Source organism: Cottoperca gobio, chromosome 5 (assembly GCF_900634415.1).
Source record: "Cottoperca gobio chromosome 5, fCotGob3.1, whole genome shotgun sequence".
NCBI lineage: Eukaryota > Metazoa > Chordata > Actinopteri > Perciformes > Bovichtidae > Cottoperca > Cottoperca gobio.
In genome coordinates, this window is record NC_041359.1 from 2,995,114 (window position 1) to 3,015,000 (window position 19,887).

Below are 19,887 nucleotides of genomic sequence, written 5' to 3' on the forward strand. Positions count from 1 at the left end.
TGCTCGGAGCTTCTGGGAGAGGATGAACACAAGCTAACTCACAGGACGATGCTAGAAGAAACAAAGTAACTGTGTTAAGTTTGAGGGAATATGATGTTTCTCAGTAGAAATGATGGATGTCATTGATCCATACAGCCGACCAGCGCGAAGGACACAATGGATAGTCAGCACTCTGGCTTACCATTACGGACTGGACCGGGGAGTGGAGAACGAAATTATAGTTTTGGCTACCGGGTTGGATCAATACCTACAGGAGATTTTCCATCACATGGACTATCAAGGTGGCGGCAAAATCCCTGTGGAGGATTTTAACATCTTGTGTGAAGTTTTGGGACTAAACAAAGACTCTGAGGATACAGAATGCACCGGTGATTTAGACCATTTACCCAGCGAGCTCACCTTCAGACACTTCCACGCTAAACTGTGCGGATATTTCAGCACCAAGGCGGGGTGTCAGTATGAGAACGGCCGGCTGCTGGTCGGGAAGGACAGCGAGCATATCGAGACTCAGATCCGCCTTAGAAGCCCTCTGAGGCGGCGAGAGAAGCTGCTGTCTGTGGGTGGGAGCGGCGACTCCTGCCCCTCCTCGGAAGGACGACACGCCTCCGGCTGTAGGCTCGGGTCCTGCACCAAAGAGTGCTATGAGGAGATAGTGGCACTGGAAGAAGCAGAGGACCGAATATCGAAATTGGAAGATGAGAATGCAAGTTTGAGGGAGCTGATTGAGGACATGCGAGCCGCACTTCAGAGCAGCGACGCCCGCTGTTTGGCTCTGCAGGTGAGAGCGCTGGTGATGCTTCATAAATTTATTCTGCCAAGTAGAAGAGGGCTAAACTCTGTTTAGGTTTGGAATAAGAATGTAATAGAAGCCTTATTTTACGCACAGCCTGTAACTGATCTATGGAGCATTAGTGATTGATTTATAACCATTAATAAAGCCATTAGTTACACGTTTTAGACCCTTTGTAAATCACAATTACTACCAAGGTGTCTCAGTGTCTATAACTATAACTAAATAAGTCATCAGCAAAAGTAAGTCTTCTGTGATTATAAATGTCCATAAATCTTGAATAAAAGGTTATTATGATAATCCATGTGTTGTTGCAAATGTTAATACATTGTTCATCAATGGGTTTTGGTTCATCAATGGGTTTTGGTTCAGGAAGGTAAGTGTCCACTGGAGGAGTGTTGAACTAAAGAGCTACCTAAGAAAACAAAGCCAAATGTCATCCAGGACGAAGGTGAACACACACTACAGGGATTGTCCACAACCTGCCAAATCATGGACTGAACTGATAAGAATTACTCTCTTATTATTATTAATCATTATCATTTGCTATAAATTGACAAACCCATTCATAACTGCAGACTTAATGGCTTATTAGAAAGAGAGAAACTGATAATATCTTTATTAATGATTCAGTAAGGACTTATCAATGACTGCAAGATAGATTTTCCACAGCCCGACAATCCATATATTGGTTTTATTAATGACTAATTACTGATCTATAAGGTATAAATTAATGATTTATTATCAGTTACAACGTAACTTAATCACATACAAAAGTGTGCCTTATTAGAAAGGGGTACCACAACCTATGACTATTTATTGGCTATTTTAATAACATTTATGACTGCATAATTTATGGTGGATTAGAAAGTGAGAAATCCAATATATTTGATTAATGACTTACAACTGCTGACCTGATAGCTTATTAAAAGAGTTTAGTATTGACTTGACTATTAATGACATACCAACAAGATGTATTTTTTACAAACTGGTAACTGGTAAGGTTTTCTTATTAATGAAGCCATTGGTTACAACTTATACTGTATAGTATCTGCTCAGTAACATTGACTGGAATGTGATTAAACAGGTCCAATTTAGTTTGAGGGAAGATCTGGATTCTGTCCCCTATTGTAATCTGTTGCCTTTCTTTTCAGGTAGGACTATGGAAAAGCCACTCCAAACATAAACCAGAGGAAGGCTGTCTTGCTGCCCACCAGAAACAAGCAGCCCAGAAAAGTTTGAGCAACAGCAACCTGAAAAGCAGCACCTACAGCAACCTGAAAAGTCTGCAGAACATTATCCATGAGATAGAGCTGCTGCGGAGCTCCAGAGAGCTGCAGGCAGAGGAGGCCATGCTGTGTAATGAGAGACTGGAACAGGAGCTGTGGAGCTCTAAAGAGACTGTGGCTGCTCTGGAGGACTGCAACCGAGCCCTAAAGAGGGAGCAGGTGGGCATGAGGAGGAAGGTGGAGGAGGCCAGGCAGGCACTGCTCAGCGGCCTGGGTAAGGTGAAGGAACTGGAAGCCAAGGCCAGTCATGTGCCGGCACTGCAGAGGCACATCCTCCAGCTGGAATCAGAGCTCCTCTACTACAGGTAAGAACCCTTGGAACACTGTATCACATGCAGCACAACAACCTCCAATACTTTTAGTGTGTACAAGTTCAACATCATGCATTTATATGAGAAGAGACAGTCCACAAATCTGCTCTTTTTCCATTTGTACGATTATTTATGTCAAGACAAATGTCTCTCTTGGGGAGCGATCGAGGAAGTGGTTTGACAGCAGGTTCTGAGTGTTGCCATTTGGAACGGGGAGAAACGCTTTTGCCTTTAGACATGGTTAAGAACCCCAAAATGTTCAATATCAAATCAAGGAAAAAGATAAATCAATAATCACATTAATAAATTGTGAAATGAACCAACAATTTGTGAAATTATTGAAGAAATTATTCAAACTAAAGTCATTATTGTGTAATGTTATTTCATCATTATTTGTTTAATATTCATTTTTGATTGAATATATTTTGTATTTCTGTGTTATGCCAAACATTTGGCCCATCCCATTTGGGATTATGAGACACCACTTCTTGCATAATAACCGAATTGTATTCAATATCATTTTATTTTGAAATGGCCTTTTTCAAAAGTCAGTTTTAATACATTATGACATTTTTCCGAAAACATATTTACAGCAGCAGTTAAAATTTGAATAATGTCTTACATTATTTCACAGATTATTGTTAAATGTACATATTTTGACAATATATTCATGTATAGTTTATGTCCAAAAACAATTTACAGATAATACACTGTAAGTAAACTAAAATAAAGTGTAGAATTGTTGGTGTCTGCTCAGACTTTCAGGTGGTGGTGGAGTTAAGGGTGGGGGCTTGCAACCATGACATCAGAATTTCTAAAATCCAGGCTACTGCCCCGCTGGGAAGTGAGATTGCAGTTGCAATACAATGTCTGACATTTTGATTTTGATTATTTTCAAATGTATTTATATAGATATAAGAATTTCTTGTGATTTTACTTTTAACGGCACATTGATGCATCCAAAGCAACACTGCAGAAGGCAGAGAGTAAACCAAGACCTAGTTACCGCTTCATTATCCAATCAGCTGTCAAACCCTGAGCAAAACAAGTGTCTGGCTGTTCCTCATGTCATGAGAAAGAAGGGCTTGTCTGGCAGGTTACTGCATTAGGGAGGCCTTTGTGGCCAGAATGAACCATAATGAATTATAATCCATCCTATTGTAAAATGACTCTGTTTACTCCTGGCCTCATGCCTGGAAAACTCTGCCATGCTACTTATGAAGGCTTGATGTGGTTTACTTTTTCCAATTTTGAGCCTTGTTGTGTTTGAGTTTACTTAGCAGACATCGTGTGTGGCAGTCGGTCCTGCCTGAGCTCCGCTTCTGTTTGGAACTATTCATTTTGGTGGAAGTGAGGGTGTAATTGGACTTTTAAAGTACAAAGCTATTGGTTTAATGTTTATCTCTGGGTCTGTTGTCGCTCCTCCAACCATATAATCAGTGTCTGCAAGTCTGACTTTCTTAGGTGACAGATGTCCCTAAATAGTTGGACCATCTACCTAATGCTGTTATTATGGAGTCTAAGACACAGTCACATACTACCAGACGCATACTACCTGCCTTTAGGTAATTCTAAATAATACATTTCCCAACCACAATACCCTTCTTATAACCCTAAACTCCACTAATCTATGCAGACTGCGTTCCAAAGTCTTTTCACTGCCCTTCCATTGATACCCTAATGGCAAATAATTCAACACCACAAAGGCTCTGACTTGTCAAGAGAGAGCTCCATTGAGTGAGAACCTCAGCAGACTGACCATTCTCATCAATCTGTGCTCACTTCTTTCACTCTGCTCCCGAATGAACAATACCACATAGGCACCCCAGTCCTATGGATCTTAGCAACCAAGCTCCATGAATATTCCCACTGAAAGCCTCAACGTTCAGTCGCGTCTCATCCGAGGACCGGGTTAGACAGAGAGAGAGGTGCCAGTTGAGGTGTTATGCTTTAAGATTTGAGTAAGATGCAATGCTTTTTTGTGCTCATTTACATCTTGCTTAAAAACAACTCTGACTCTGAGTTACCTTAAAATGAAGTCATTACTCCTTCAACACGCTGTCTCAGATCATATGTGGTGGGTTAAGACAGTGTTCCTACAGTTTCCTAAAAAGTCTTAAAATCAAATCAAGAAACTTAAGGTCATACTTTGTGTTTAATGTACTGTACATTTGCTGTAGGTATTACATTTGCAGATGGTGCGTTTAGGGCTGATGGGAAAACTTGTCATGCACAGGAGCCTACCGTAAAACTTCCAATAACAAGTATTTCATTGGCTAACTTAGTGTTAGACAATGAGAGATTTCGCCATTAATATAAGTTTTATATTATGTTAATGTTAGCTAGCTATAGATGATGACATCTGGCTGCTTGTCATTTTTTTTGTTATCATCAGTGGGTTGGGGGGGGGGGGGTGAGAGCTGGCTCTGCTTCTATCCTGTGGATTCCACTTAAGCACACTGATAATAAAGATGAAGATAGACAATGCTTATGCGTCCTCATGAGCACCTAGTATAATCCTAACCCACACCTCTTTGACTTGGCATTAGTGTACTCCTGAAAATTGTTTTGCATCTAGAATGTTTAAAGGAATAATTAAACATTTTGGGAAATACACATTTTCCTTTTCTTGTCATGAGTTAAATGACATGTATTCAACTCTAATGCCTGTACGGTAAAATATAAAGCTTAGTTTAGCTTAGTTTAGCTTAGCTTAGATGACTGGAAACAGGGAATAAGCTAACCAGGCTGTCAAAAGTAACAACATTTGTCTCCCAGCACCTCTAAAGATCATCACTAATTGACTCTTTATATCTTGTTTTAATCAGTACCAAAAAAGTTGTGATTTTACGTGTTATTTTAGAGACGCAGAAAAGCAGATTTTATTGAGTCAGGCTAACTGTTAGCTCCAGCTTCCAATCTTTGTGCTATGTCAAGCTAAGCTAACTAGCTGTTGGCTCTAGCTTCAGGTTTACTGTACAGACATGAGAATGTTCCAGTAACATATGATTTGATTTGCTTTTTATTGTTTAGTAGCGTTTGGTACAAGTTTCTCATCCAGAAAATCCCCTTTCAATTTTTCATCAACATCCAACTGAAATCAGATACATTTCAGTAGAAAATGTGCTCATCGGTGAAACCTAAGATATGTGGGTGTTGTTCTATAACATGTCTGTGACTTCTTTGGATTGTACACTAGAGCAGAGCACAGTCTGAGAGTTGATTAGTACAGCAACGTCTTTGTATACTGGGATAGTCTAAAAGTGTCACATTTAGTTCAGTTTTTTACTCCAGAAGGTAAAAGGAGTCTAAATTAGTCATTGTAGCCTATAGAGCTCTGTGGGCCAGAGGGATTAGACAATAGGAAGCACAGCGAGAGGAACAAAAAGAAACGAGGGGGAGGAAAGCCTACCATCTGGAGGAAGAAGCAAACACTCAACTGTTTGTTCATGAAATGACGGACATGTTTTCCAAGAGAGGAATGGCTTTATTCTGCTTTCCATCTTGTTTTTGTGCTCCATCGAAAAGATGTAGAGTGGAGATGGTCATCTTTCATCCAGAACCTTTTCTCTTTTATTTCCCTCCTGATTCCAGGTGTCTCTATTTATAGTCCAGGGACTTCTAGAGAGCATACCCTTGCACATGTGTCCTAAAGTGTGCAAGTTTAAAACTCGCTTTGCGTTTTATCGGCACGCCTGCAGACGTCTTCTCTATATGCCTCTAACCCCTGGCCCTCTGAAGGCAGGGCCCATGGGAGGCATAATCTCCCAGCCTTTTCAAGCTCTCAGCATGGCGCCTCAAAGCGGAGGGGAGAGGAGGGTCTAGCAGAACATTTATCTACCTCGGCAGCACAAGAGCTGCAGCATTGTGTGGAGCAGGTGCTGCCACGGCATTCCTACCCTTTAAATAATGTGGAAAGGACACAGTCGAGGGATGTCTGGGACCCGTGGCATTCTGCTGCTGTTGCCTTACTGTTGTTCTTGAACAGCTTTCAAAACCCCACACTGCCAAATGGACTCATTTTCACATTGAAATGCTGCCCTGCTCTTTCTGGTTTAGTGGTATGCTGACATCAGCTGAAATACATCACACACAAAATATCTTATAAACTTATGCCACCCACCCTTGTTGGACTTCTCTCCCTGTATAGTTCCCTCTACTTTTAACACCCTCGTTTATTTGACTTTATTTGGCTAAGGAAAGCTACCCTCTGTAAATGTTACAGCCATTGGTTTTTGGATTAAATCCTCAGCTACTGCTAACTAATCACAACCCTGAAGCTGCTATATTTGTATCCCAGAAACCCCCTCTTTGTGCGGCTGCGACCCAGGAGGACTTGATTCATAGCCGTCAGCTATGTAAACATGACCTCTCACCTGCCTCTCATGCTGCAGGGCTCCAACAAGCACTGAACTTCAAGTTCAAGCTCAGGTACAGCGTACCCTCATTTTTAACCTCTGTAGAGAAAGAAGACAGTCAGTGACCGCTGACACCTGAAAGAGGAAACTGCTCTTATGGGAGTGGAGGGGGGAGGGACAGTTATGGGGGGATGTGTGTTGATGGAAGGTTCACTTGAGCACTGCGCTGTGATAAACACAGGGAGGACTCTGGGTGTCCTGGCTCTAACAACAAACAGCTGGACTGCCCCCCACTGCCAGCAAACAGCTTTAGACTGTTGCTAATGGGGCCAAATGCAGGATCCTATTAATTAGAAATGCCCTGACATAGTACAATAGAGCTTTTCATGTATAATTTTACTCCTATCTGTGGCCTTGAGGGATGTAATAATTATGCCGACCAAATACTTCCACATACTGTATATTTAACTGAACCACTAGTGCTTTTTCTCGGCCAAGAGCTTAAATGTCTAAGCCAATTCAAACTTTAGAATGATAAGATGGATTTTCATCGTGAAGAATAATGTAGCATATTGTCACATGCAGACCAGACAAAGTAGCAGACATTCTTACATTTCCTGTAATAAGTTTTCCATCCAGAATGTGTTATTCTGCAAGTCTAAGATTTTTCCAATTACATTTTGGCTACAGATAAGTCAAGAGATGCCTTTGCTACAAGAATCTGATCAAAGAGAGAGGAAGGCCATGCAGATAGTTCAGGAAATGTTAAGTTGATGATCTGTCTGCTCCACTTGTAGTACTTCCTGAAAAACAATGAGATACCGTATGAATTCTCTCTAAATGAACCGCTAAATTCTCTCTTTGTTCTCCACCTGATTTATGATCTTAGAAAATGTAGTTAGGTTTATTTCCGTGTCATTCATCTTCTAAATGAGACGAATAAAAGATGTTCTTAAAGTTCTAATGCTTCAGACAGCACTAAGGTTCTTTTGGCAGACATGGGTCAATATTAGCGTTTGTTTGAAGTTGTCTATCTTTCCACACACTGCACATGTACGTGCAGTGTTTACTCTCCTTTTGGCTTTGTTTTGGTCTCCACCAACTACTGAGAAAAATATCGGCTTTTTAGCTGCTAGACATTTGACTTTCCTCATATCTATCCAAATAATGAGCTAACAGAGGCAAAAGAGCTTAGAGTAACATTAGCATTCATTTTGAATCATGTTTCTATCGACCTGGCAAATGTAAATGAAACTCTGTATCTTGCTGCTAGTGGCTTACTTTGTCTGTTATTTGGTGCTGGGCAGGTAGTGTAGCCCTACAGTGTACATCCATGCTTTTTCACTGGAAACAGCTTCCTGCTGCTAGAAACATGTTAGTGAGAGCAGTTAGACTGAACTATAAAGTTAGATGCCAAAAACAATTAGCTGAAAGAAGCTAAAACACTCCATAGAGCTGAAGCAAACAGCAAATCATGTGATAATTCTCTGTGGCTTCATCACTATGAGTGACTCCTTTCACATGACATTATGTAATATAAACGTGTTGATTATTGCAGCTTTTAGTATTTTTTTCCTTACTAGTGGTAGAAAATGTTAAACATTTTTAAATGGTATATTGTGAACATATCCCATAAAGATATATTTTGGTAGAAAATGTGACATAAGTTCACTTTGAACATTTAATCATCACTTACTCATATGTAAAAAGATTCCAGGCTTACACCCATAGTACACATTTTACTCTCTCTCAGCAAAATAAGTCAAACCCACCCATGCTGCTTTTGCATTTGGTAAACTGATCAAATTGTGTATTTATATATATATATATATATATATATATATATATATATATATATATATATATATATATATATATGCTGCATCCCACAGTGCGACCACTATCCAAGATGTCTGTCTGGACAACTTTCCGTTGTCTGTATGTATCCAGTTGGAATTCCCATGGTCAGCACAATCACCAAATACCTCATCACTGTCAAACCATGTGATGGGAAACAGCCTAAATCTCAAGCACAGTCCGAAACACATTAGAAGTAGTTTTGTGTGACAGTTGGGAGGTCATTCTTTTCACTAGCTTCTAAACTGAGGGTATTTGTCGGAGTCCTTTTTTCCCCCGAGACACAAAGCCATTTTTAACCTCTATGCATGTCAAGGAAAGATCCAGAAGCTGGGGCCTTGCTACAGTATTCACTGGACACAGGCTGCAGCCCTCATTCAACCGCTGTCAATTAAAGTGCAATTAGTCACACCAAAGCCTGCATTTGAAAAAGCCTTCCGCCACTTCATTCCAGAGTCCGCGCGTCTCCACAGCAACCAGCAAAGTTTTGTGTGCGTTCACGTCCATGCACCCGTTCCATGTTGGTCCGACTGCAGCTGCCGGCCCTCGTGAACTGACTCCACCTCTCCTCCGCCGGCCCCACACTAACTTAAACATGACTCTCTGATTAATTGCCTGAAATCATGCTGCAATTATTTAGTGAAGTCACTCATTTCTCCCCATTTTTGCACAAAGAAAGCTAAAGTAGTACACAGATGCAGAGTATAATGTTGTGTTACGGCATAGTCTGCCTCTTGCCAACAGGATATAAGCATGAGTGCTTTGTGACTTTTTTCTTTTTTCAACGAGTCAGGCTGCTGAAAACCTTTTTGAGATTTTCTCTTTTTTCTGCAAGACATCATCATCTGGAAACACTTATTCTGTGATTTACGAAGGCCCCCTATCGGATTTCCCCCAACACAAAAAAGCAGACAGCAGGAGAAACCTAGAAAATTCAAACCATTACAGAAAGATTGATCCGCGCAAACTGCAGTCTCATTCTTTTTTCAGTAACAAATGTTTGAATGTGTCTTTGACATGACGGAAAAACATGACGCATAGAATAAAATGGTTATATGAAACAGAGCTTAGAAAACTGTTCGTGTGCTTAACATTTTCTGTGCTCTAATTTTGTTCCATCCAGTGTCAGTGTGTGCTTCTACTTCACATCTTGCAAGCTAACTCGTCCACAGAAACAGCTCCCTTCTACCATTGACCCACTTTACTGTAAAAATGCCTTGAGGATACAATGTCTGGCTTCAATTACCCCACCCAGATTTGGCATACAACATCACAGGCCTCTATAAAATTATCATGGCGGTTGTAGATGTGGCTTAATACACGCTGCCTTGTGTTACTTGATATGTTCTCTTTGATGTTGGCAATTGGTTTGGACAGAACCTTTCTCATCTGTGCAAATTTGAAGAGCCGTTTTAGCCCCTCGGTCAGTGCCAGTTTATGTGCAGAGACGTACAAAGATGTTGTGCGGAGAACATTCAGTCAAACGGTTATATTAAACTTACAGTGCTCTCTTTCAGGTCGGAGGTGTCAAAACTACAACTCCCAGGCAGCACCAGGGCAGAGCAGCAGCAGAGTGTTGGCAGCAGGCCGGGCCAGAGATGTTGCTTGGACTCCCAACATGACCGATGTTCTCCGACAGGGCGTGCCGTGACAACTCCGGATAAGAGTAGGACATGTTTCTCATGAAACTCTCTAGTAGGGCTGCAACTAATACATATTTCCATCATTGATTAATAATAAAAATGATTTGTTCTATAAATTGTCAGAAACTACTGAAAAACGCATTCCTGTCCAATGTGACATCTTCTTGATTGTCTTGTCCAAACCCCAAAGATGTTCAGTTTTCTATGAACAATTGAAATGGAAAAGCCCCCTATTGGATTTCAGTCTGGTACCTTTCTCAAGGGCACCTCAGCAGTGCCTAGGAGGTGAACTGGAAACTCTCCATGTACCAGTACGCTCTCCATACTTGATCCGATCGGGGACTTTAAGCCGCAACCCTCTGGTTTCCAAGCCAAGTCCCTACGGACTGAGCTACTGCTGCCATGAAAACAGTGTTAGCAGACGATGGTTTCGATCCATTAACCTCTGCGTTATGGGCCCAGCACACTGTCGCTGAAGACAGAGAGTGAATGGCGTTTGATTATTTCACCTCTAGTCGAGAGCCTTTTATTCGCTTCACCTCTGGCTACCATTCTCTATGATAATGATCACATTAAAGATGATGGTGTGTTGTGGCGTCTAGTGGAGGAGCAGCTGTTTCGGTCTGTGGAGGGCCAGGCAGCGTCCGATGAGGAAGAGGACAAGTGGACCGAAGACCAGCAGAGGCAGGTGGCCGAAGTGAAGAGGATCCTGACGAGGCTGTCCTGCTGTGGTGAAAGGTACCGCACATCCATGTCATCACTACATTTTAAAGCAGTGGCATACTATTTTGTGGTGTATAAAGTATCAACTAGTATTTTTAAGTGAGAGTCGGAAAGATTAACAAAACAAAACCAGGATAAGTGTTGATGCTTGTCTAACACAAACATCTGAAACATATACAAGTGATTATTTAAGAACACACACTACAAACCATGCTAGGTTGTATTTGTGTGCTGAAATGTTGCCATGTAGGCTATTAGAGAATTTGAATAAGGACTAAAATGCATTGTTGCTTAGACATGACTTGCTACGTCAGCGTTTGTTAAACTCTGATCCTATTTGACAGCCGTTGTAGCTCTGAGACTGATAGACTTTCTGCCTCCTGGCACATGTTGTTGATCAGGTGCGACGACAAGGCCTTCAAGAAGCTGATGTGTAATTATGGAAGCTCGAGGAGCGAGGAGAGTTGCAGCGCTGTGGTGGAGCTCCTGGAGAGGGTGACCAGGTTGCATAAACAGCTGGAGCTGAAGGAGAGCCGGGCAGAGATAGACATGGACCAGGTACAAACCGCCACTGACCTCCATCACACCAGGGTGGGCTCCTGTCCCGTCTGCTTGATCCACTTCTATGAAACCTTTCTGCCTCACTTTACCTCCTTAGTCATTTTGTGGCTGCATGTATGGTGTTAAATGGGATTAGAGAGCACTGGTGAAGGTTGTTATGAAAGTGGAGCGCTTCAAAGGCAAAACCACAGCTAGTGGCATGATCCTGCAGCTTCCACCTAACCAAACCAGCAGCAGAGCCTCCCTCAGTGTGTGTGTGTGTGTGTGTGTGTGGGGGGGGGGGGGGGGTGTGTGTGTTTGCAGCTGTTTCTCGCTGGAGTCGACCACAGAAACACTCCCCCTTTGTCCCACATGACACTTAGGAATATCATAAATTAAAGCTCTCTTGTTACAGTCGAGTAGTATTTTCACAACACAGGAAGACAGGCAGAAGGGGAACGGTGACGTAATGTGTTCCCAGAACATCTCAGTTCTGGGAGAGGAAAAGTTCAAACTAAACAAAGTCTTGACTGTGAGGCTTTGTTTATGTGCAGGATGTGTGGGGTGAGACCTCTGTCCTTCAATACGCTATGACGTAAAGGTGCACTGCAGGGATTTCCAGACAAACCTACAATACACTGTGGGCAGAAAACTCTCTCTAACCCTTAATATGTGTCATACATTTACGATGGGTATACCTATTTAATATTAAGATGTTTAGCAGGTCTACAGGGTATTTACATGTACGTGTAAATTACGTGTTAGTTACATGACACAGTACATTTACTAGGTTGACATATCCAGCTGTTCTTGTATGATTGTCAACTTATTTACAGCCTAAGAATATATCTTGTGTTTCCTCTTACAGGATAAGACTGACAATAAAAAATAAAATAAAATATTAAATCAGCCTTTTTCTTTTAAAATGTATTTTTCTCTTTATATTTGGAATATATTAATATAAATAAATATGGATGAATGATTAAACACAGTAGTTAGTTCATCAACGTTTCTGTATTAACTATTCAAATTAGAAATGATGAGTCAATTAATCCATTACTCCATCCACAGAAAATTCTTCTGCAACTATTTTAATTAACCTATTAAAAATGGCAATTATTATTATTGTTATTCCCAGAAATATTTGAAGGTTTAATTTCTCTTCTTAAATCATAGACTGTATTTTGAGGGTTTAAGACTGTTGGTAGGACAGAAGAGGGAGGATGTCAACTTGGGTTTTGGGGAATTGTGATTCTTTGTTCTATCTTCAGAGATTTTACGGACTAAATGATGAACTTGATTAATTGAGAAAAGAATCGGCTGATTAATCGATGCAAATGGTTGCAGCTGATGTTCAAACATATGTACAGCTTGTGATGGGTTTTACATTTCTGGAAGCAACATTAGCCATGTTGCAGTTCCATTGTACGTAATAATTCTAAATGTCCAAAACAGAATGTATACTAAACTAAAATGGGTTTTTTTTCACACTAAAAATGTTTCATGTTATGAGTGTGCTGTTGAAAGTCACTTGTCCCACATCTTGCAATATACAAAATAAATGGAGAAGCTCCTCACACCTCGAGAACATGTGAACTGTAGTCAGACAGCTCCAGAAACAAGAAAGAAAAGCTATACAATCATTTCTCTAAGGAAGTTTCAGTTGTGTTCCAAGGTCCCAGTTTGATTGACGCCTGTTGGTGCATTTCTGACTGATGTCATTCCTTGTTAACCGAAAACACAAACAAATAGCAAGCCACGATGAAACACAGCATAGACTGTAGGCAGTGTGTCCATGCTGAGCTGCAGTGGAAGGACAGCAACACAATGAAGAATGTTGCTCTAAAAAGAGTGTAACTTTGTTCATTATTACCTCCACCAAGGAGGCTATGTCTCCTGTTTGGTTTGCTTCTCTGTCTGTCAGGATTACAGAATAACTACTGGCCCAACTTTCATGAAACTGGTTGGCAGGGTAAAGCATGGGCCAAGAAAGAACCCTTTACATTTTGGAACTTTTGTTAACATAGGGCATTTGGCCGTGCCGGAGGTCAGCACTCTCCAAGTGCCCTTCTGCTTGTTTTACTTGGTTTCAAGACATTTTGTTTAGTACATTAGAGTAATTCATAACAAGATAGTATTTTTTAAACTAAAGTAAGATGAACCACAATGGGAGACCTGACCCTAACCAGGCACAGGGAGGTGTACTGATGCTGTGTGTTGTGTCTTGCAGATGAAGGGCTCTCTGGTGCAGGAGCTGCAGCAAAAGGCAGAGGAGACTGAGCTGCTTCAGATGGAGCTGCAGATGCTGGAGACAGAGAGGGTTCGTCTGTCGCTGGTGGAGGAGAAACTTGTGGACATCCTGCAGCTCCTCCAGCAGCTCAGAGACCTGGTTAGTTAGAGCTACAGTACTGTGGAGTCTGAACAGGCTGATTCTGACACCAGTATTTAGGTGTCAAAGCTTACTTGTGTTAATATTCACCATGTTTTTACAATTGTAAAGCCCAAAAAAAGTGTTTTGCATTTTAACACAGTTAGAAATCCTGTAAACAGCAGTTAAACCATCATGTGAACTAACACTCTCCACTCAAAGTAATGAAAATCCATTATATCAGAGCAATCCACCCACGCTGCACTGGAATGATTTGTATGGTCGGACATCAGAAAGAAAAGCACATTGAAAGTATTCACTAGCATTGTTCAAGGACAAACCTCCATATGGACATTAACTTACTAATAATTTGAATTAAAAGGCCTCTCGGACCTGTTGAATCAGTGAACAGATGTCTTTCCTGTCATCGGAGTAACATGGATTTTTGTCCATTCTTTCGAGATCTACCCCTAACACTGGGATTGATTATAAATCTGAGTGCAAATTAATTTCAGTTGTCGAACATGTGTGGGAGCCTCTGTGGTTACAAGTCTCAGATTGCCTGTTAAAGTGCCTGTTAATTACCTGATAGACATCTGAGAATAGCTCTCTCTTGTTTCAGAATGTCTCACGGAGGTCTCTCGGGAAAATCTTGCTCAGCACTTTGGGGTGCTGCAGCGACCCGCAGCACGGTTAGTGGAGCTCACACGTCCAATAAAATCAATACAAGTCCTGTGAAATGTGATCATGAAAATGTACTGTTACTCAGGGCGGGGAATTCAATTAAATTCTCGCCGGGTTGTCTGTAACATGACTCTCTCAGCGGTCACATCTGTTCTGTCTTTGTACAGGGAAAGCCCACATTCTGGAGGTGCTCAACGCTCTCTATCATGAACTGGCTGCCTGTGAGATTCTGTCCACTGGTGGACGTTTGGAGCGAACACAGAGTCAGCAGTCTCTGAACGCCCTCATCATCTCCTGCTAAAGACTGCCTCCTGCTGGGCCGGTGATGCTCCAACAGTCAAAAATCAAGCTGATCGATGTGTATAGTGTATTATATTGTAGCTTGTATACTCTTCATACCCTATTACCTATACAGGGATACTAGTTTAGAATGTTAATTAGTATAGCAAAGGACTTTATTACATATTAATGAAATATGCTTTTTTCAAGATCTTTTATTGCACATAACTCTTTCATGATCCAATATGAATTTTCTTTTTCCACAACAAAGTTCTGAATGTGAAAATGTTGAAATAAGCTAAACCTTAAAGGGGCATGAAGTAGTCTGTGAAATGTATCGCGCTCCGCTGGTCAACTGGTCAACAACATCCCAGATAGAATTGAAAGGAAATTGCGTGAGGCTGCATATCAAGATCACTTGTATCATAACAAGGCAGTGTCGTTACTAAGGCCTCTGCAGAGTATACAGAGAGCACAGCCTACATTTGACCTCATTTCGAGAACACTATCAGGAAGTGACGTGTAATGGTGCATTCCATAACGTCAGTAATGTTGGGACGATGGTATCTACCAGTTCATCTGTCAGCAGTATATGCATCACTTCAACTGGACCAATGCAAAATGTAAATACTGACCGTCTGGTCAACTCTTACCTAAAGGTCCACATACCTGCTACACTTTGTGTCCACGGCATATTGAGGTTGAATGTTAATCTCATACTGTAAACTTTGATATCATGAGACTTGCCTTAGGTCACCACTAGTTTGGCTGCCTCTCAAAGGAAACTTCCTGGTGCTGAAGTTGGACATGTTTAGCATAGGAGGGGACAATGGTTGCCCTAATGCATCATTAATGTTGGTCTCTGTGAGCCTTAACCACAGGCTTAGCCTCGTATTCAGAACCTCAAAATGGGCCACATTAATTTGCTTAAATGTGTCAAATAATTACAATAATGTCATATTTTATTTGAGAGGCCATGGTTGTGTGTGTGTGTCTGACTCAAGAAGGTGGCACATGCCGACCCTGGCTGATCACAGAACAAATGTACATGTTAGAGATAGACTTTATTGTCCTCCAGGGGAACATTTGTTACCACAGTGTGAGCATTATCAATGTCTCCGGAACATTCTGTAGCTGCATCTGCACCGTACATGCAGAGACACCCACAAAAAACAAGAACTATTCATACAAACAATTAAAAAACATATACGCCCCACACAAGTGCAACAATTTCATTTACATGATTGACAGCAGTGAGTCTGCGGTTACTGCCTGACACTTGTTTCTTAAAAGAATACTGAAACATGAAACCTTTTCACATTAGACAGATAAGTTGCATTGTCATTATTGTCTTGAAATTAAAACCTCAGATACAAAACCACTCACTGGTGTTATTGAATCCTGCCATTAAAGCCTTTGACGTACGCAGTCTGGGTTGCTGTGATTTTTATTTGATTTATGCCTGTGAAAAGAAAATATCTAACTCCCACTGCTGCAAACACTAACAACCTGATCCACATCCATTAATGCATGTTAAAATAAGACTCAGGCAGCATGTTGCCCCAAGATCACACTTAAATGTTAGATCCTTTCTCCAATAAGTCATTTGTTTAAAATTATATTTTTATATCTTTAATATGTTACAAATATCTTAACTTTCTTTTGTTCACTGTACAGGTTGGGGGTTTGGCCTTTGTTATATTGATCATTTCAATACTTTCATTCACTGATGAAACAATTATGAATTCAAGCTTTGAATTGCCTGTCAACTGCAGTGGACTACACACATTTACGGACCTACATTTAAGTTTAATTGTAATGCATTTTCAGAAGTACTGTCTGGTTTAGTTCCAAAATATGATAAAAGAAAATGTCCTTGGTCATTCACATTTGCTGTCCATACCTTGATCTTGTTCTAACATTACCTCCTTATCTTGAATGTCTGTGTGAGCTCTGTGCTGTCCTATCACTCCTTCCACTGCCCTAAACACAATCACAGCTGGTCGCATTATTTATTTCTCCTTGCACAACTCCAATGGACTCTATTGACTCTTTACTGTGGGGCAGTCATCTTTAACGTTTAGAAAATTATTATTTATATATTATATATGCAAATCTATTAACTAGTATGAAGTTCAAATGAATGTAGCCTAGTGTAATATTTACCACTGAAATATTGTATTAGGTATCATGTGTTTATAATACAGCGCGTGAGTTCTTTACATTACAACACGAGACAGGGCTAGTTAGTTGTGTTGTGTTGCTAGGCAACCCCTGAAATCCCGCAAGACGACGCATACCATTAAGAAAGAAGTGGACATCACAAAGACAAAGACAAAGACAAAGACATGCAACATTTTGCCAGGTAGTTTATGGCATGTCTGGGAAAAGATGAAGAAAGGGAGAAACAACGCTGGATGGAGAGACATCGGCAGCGGAGAGGGACCTTTAAACGAGTTCTCAGGTTCTCGCGGGATGTCATGGGTTGCCTAGCGACGAAACTCTAATCACACGAGCATAGCCTACCTGTCCCAGTGGGTTTTGGTTTTACTCCGTTGCGTGTGTTCCTTTCTGGCTGATAACACTAAATGAATGTATGTGTGTTATGTTGGTGGTAGTCGTCATAATGTTTGGACAGTCTTTGTAGATTTCAATAACTTTAAAGTCTGTTCGCGGCTTAAGAAAACTTTAAATGTAATTGAAAAATGGCCACTGTTGTCGCACAGTCTCATTTTATCTTTGGTCTACGGACCGGTGTCACGAACAATTTGTGTTTCTTCGATGAGCAAACTGTCGTTTTTCCCAGCGGAAACAGTTGTGTGTGCTACAACACCGCCCAAAGATGTCAGAGGTTCATTCCAGGTAGGCTGATGATTGTTACCTGTAGACATCTTGATATTGTCAGAGACATTTCTTTTGAGGAATTAAAGTAGGTTACATTGCTCATCGAGGGGGGGGGGGGGGACCAAAGGGGCGTGACATTTGAGCAACTTTACAAAGATGTGGCTGACCATATACTTAATAGACAATATTTTGCCATTTATTTCAAGAAATATATTTGTTTCTATCTTTTATTTGATTTGGAAGCAAGTCACATGGGCCTTTTATGAACCAATATTTTATCTGGTATACAATATGAAAGAGATGAAAATGTGAAAAAAGGTTTTACATTAATGATGTAAAAAGTAACAGTAATTCATTGTTGATAACCGAATAACTAACTGTTTAGCCATTTTGGCAAATAACCAATTGAAAATAGGCTACAGAGTCCATTGTGAAATGTTAATCAATATCTTCAGTTCACAGAATAACAATTTATTACATTACATTTACATTTCTGTCTCTACAGGCTCAGAGAAAAGCCAGGGCATGCGTGCTCTGGCCATCAGTGCCAACCGGCGTTACCTGGCAGTTTCAGAGTGTGGAGAGAAGGCCACCATCACAGTGTTCGACCTGCAACATGAGCAGGGCAGAAAGAGAAAGGTTCTGACTGCAGGAGACATGCTTGTTCAAGAGTTTGTTTGCATGGCTTTCTCCCCTGATTCCAAGTACCTGATAGGCCAAACGGGTGGCCCGGGGTGGATGCTGATCTTCTGGCTTTGGGAAAAACAGAAAGTCCTGGCAACAGTGAAGACCAGTAACTCAAATAATTCTGTTACCCAGGTGAGTCATCTATGCTGTATCCATGCAGCTATAGCTTTTGGTCTGAGCATGTAATACTAGTTTATTGATGTCCCATCAGGTCAGCTTTAACCCTTACAACAACATGCAGCTGTGTGTGAGTGGAACTGGTATGTTGAAGCTGTTCCGCTACTCAGAGGGAGCCCTGAAACAGAGCAGCTTCCCAAAGGTGGAGTCCATCAACTTCCTGTGTCATACCTGGATGACGGAGGAGCGGGTGATCGCTGGAACGGACACAGGCAGGCTGCTGGTGTTTGAGTCTGGAGACCTGCGAAGAGAGATTAACATCGCTGTGCAGGAATCTGACAGGTCCGAATTTGGAGCACATTAATACTTTGTTAACATTGTTCATCCACATATTGTTTTTAAAACTCCTAGGTCACATACAGTAAATGTGCAGGAATATATGCAGGATAGATGAGAGATACATTCAAATGTGTTTCATGTAATTGATAGATTACAATGTTCTCAACCAGTCCGAATGAAACACCAACTCTGCATGTATCCTATTAACAAGCAGAGATGGTCCATATCACATGACTGATTCATGCATCTGCTGTAGACTTGCCTCTCAACTTTGTTCTATTCTTGTGCAAAGATAGCTGTGGAAAACTCTTTTTTGTTAAGCTGGAAAATGTTTGTTTTGTAAGAATGTTTTGTTTATTTCATTAGTCTTATTTATTTATACTGTATTATGATGGTGATGCAGTCGACTCACTACCAGGTCATTGTTCTTTCAATCAAGACCATATCAATTTGGTTTTGGTATCCTTGACTTTGTTTTTGCTGAATCTCCCTGTTTTGTCAGTAATTCCCTGCACAGGCAAGTGGAGATGAAGAAGATCAAAGCCACTGATGTGGATGAAGGTCCCTACGTGCCTCGCGTCACAGCCATTCTGTCCTACTCAAAGGGCTTTGCATGCTCTTTGGGGTCCGGCACCGTCTGTCTTTTTGAAAAGAACAAGGAGGGCAGCTATAGAAGAAGCAGGGAGATACGGGTAAATGTCTACCGTACAGCGGTGTTGCAGGCTCTGTGTTTGTTTCAAAGGGATTATATGTGTGTTCTTTCCTGTCAGATCCCAACACACAGCAGTGAGCTGACCCCGGCTGAATGCCAGGTGATTGGCACCATGTGCATGAGTCCGGCAGAGGAGACTCTGGCCATCAGTACAGACAGAGGACAGCTGTACAGCTTCAGCCTGTCCACTCTGGAGATTAACAAGGTACAGTCACCTCCACCAGCACCACCACTGACACTGTTCAAAGCAACAGTAGCACTGTGTAAAAAAAACATTCGATTTATTTTCTTAGTATTTTCAAAAAGTGCAATGTGAGTGACCAGCATGAAAATGAACAAATACAAT

General features: G+C 41.1%; 2 protein-coding genes across 2 annotated transcripts in view; both read left to right on the top strand.

Annotated features, from left to right (window-relative positions):
• Positions 1–22: 22 nt before the first annotated feature.
• On the top strand, positions 23–16,270 carry efcc1 (EF-hand and coiled-coil domain containing 1). The gene is made up of 8 exons (XM_029430707.1): positions 23–778; positions 1,945–2,384; positions 10,123–10,271; positions 10,851–10,986; positions 11,373–11,529; positions 13,742–13,900; positions 14,502–14,571; positions 14,731–16,270. The coding sequence occupies exons 1-8, from the start codon at positions 110–112 to the stop codon at positions 14,862–14,864; spliced, it is 1,914 nt and encodes a 637-aa protein (XP_029286567.1). The 5' UTR covers positions 23–109; the 3' UTR covers positions 14,865–16,270.
• Positions 16,271–17,415: 1,145 nt separating this feature from the next.
• The window catches only part of cfap57 (cilia and flagella associated protein 57), an 18,791-nt gene continuing 16,319 nt past the window's right edge, over positions 17,416–19,887 (top strand). Inside the window, 5 exon segments of the mRNA XM_029432856.1 lie at positions 17,416–17,704; positions 18,192–18,505; positions 18,585–18,832; positions 19,332–19,521; positions 19,600–19,746. Of these exon segments, the coding sequence (XP_029288716.1) occupies positions 17,548–17,704; positions 18,192–18,505; positions 18,585–18,832; positions 19,332–19,521; positions 19,600–19,746 (1,056 nt within the window). The 5' untranslated portion in view covers positions 17,416–17,547.

What these genes read in the sequence shown, in the direction of transcription:
- efcc1 (XM_029430707.1), top strand. Translation starts at nt 110, where the DNA reads ATGATGGATGTCATTGATCCATACAGCCGACCAGCGCGAAGGACACAA. An exon ending in CCCGCTGTTTGGCTCTGCAG is followed by an intron (nt 779 to 1,944) that starts GTGAGAGCGCTG and finishes CTTTCTTTTCAG; the next exon opens with GTAGGACTATGGAAAAGCCA. An exon ending in CGTGACAACTCCGGATAAGA is followed by an intron (nt 10,272 to 10,850) that starts GTAGGACATGTT and finishes TGTGGCGTCTAG; the next exon opens with TGGAGGAGCAGCTGTTTCGG.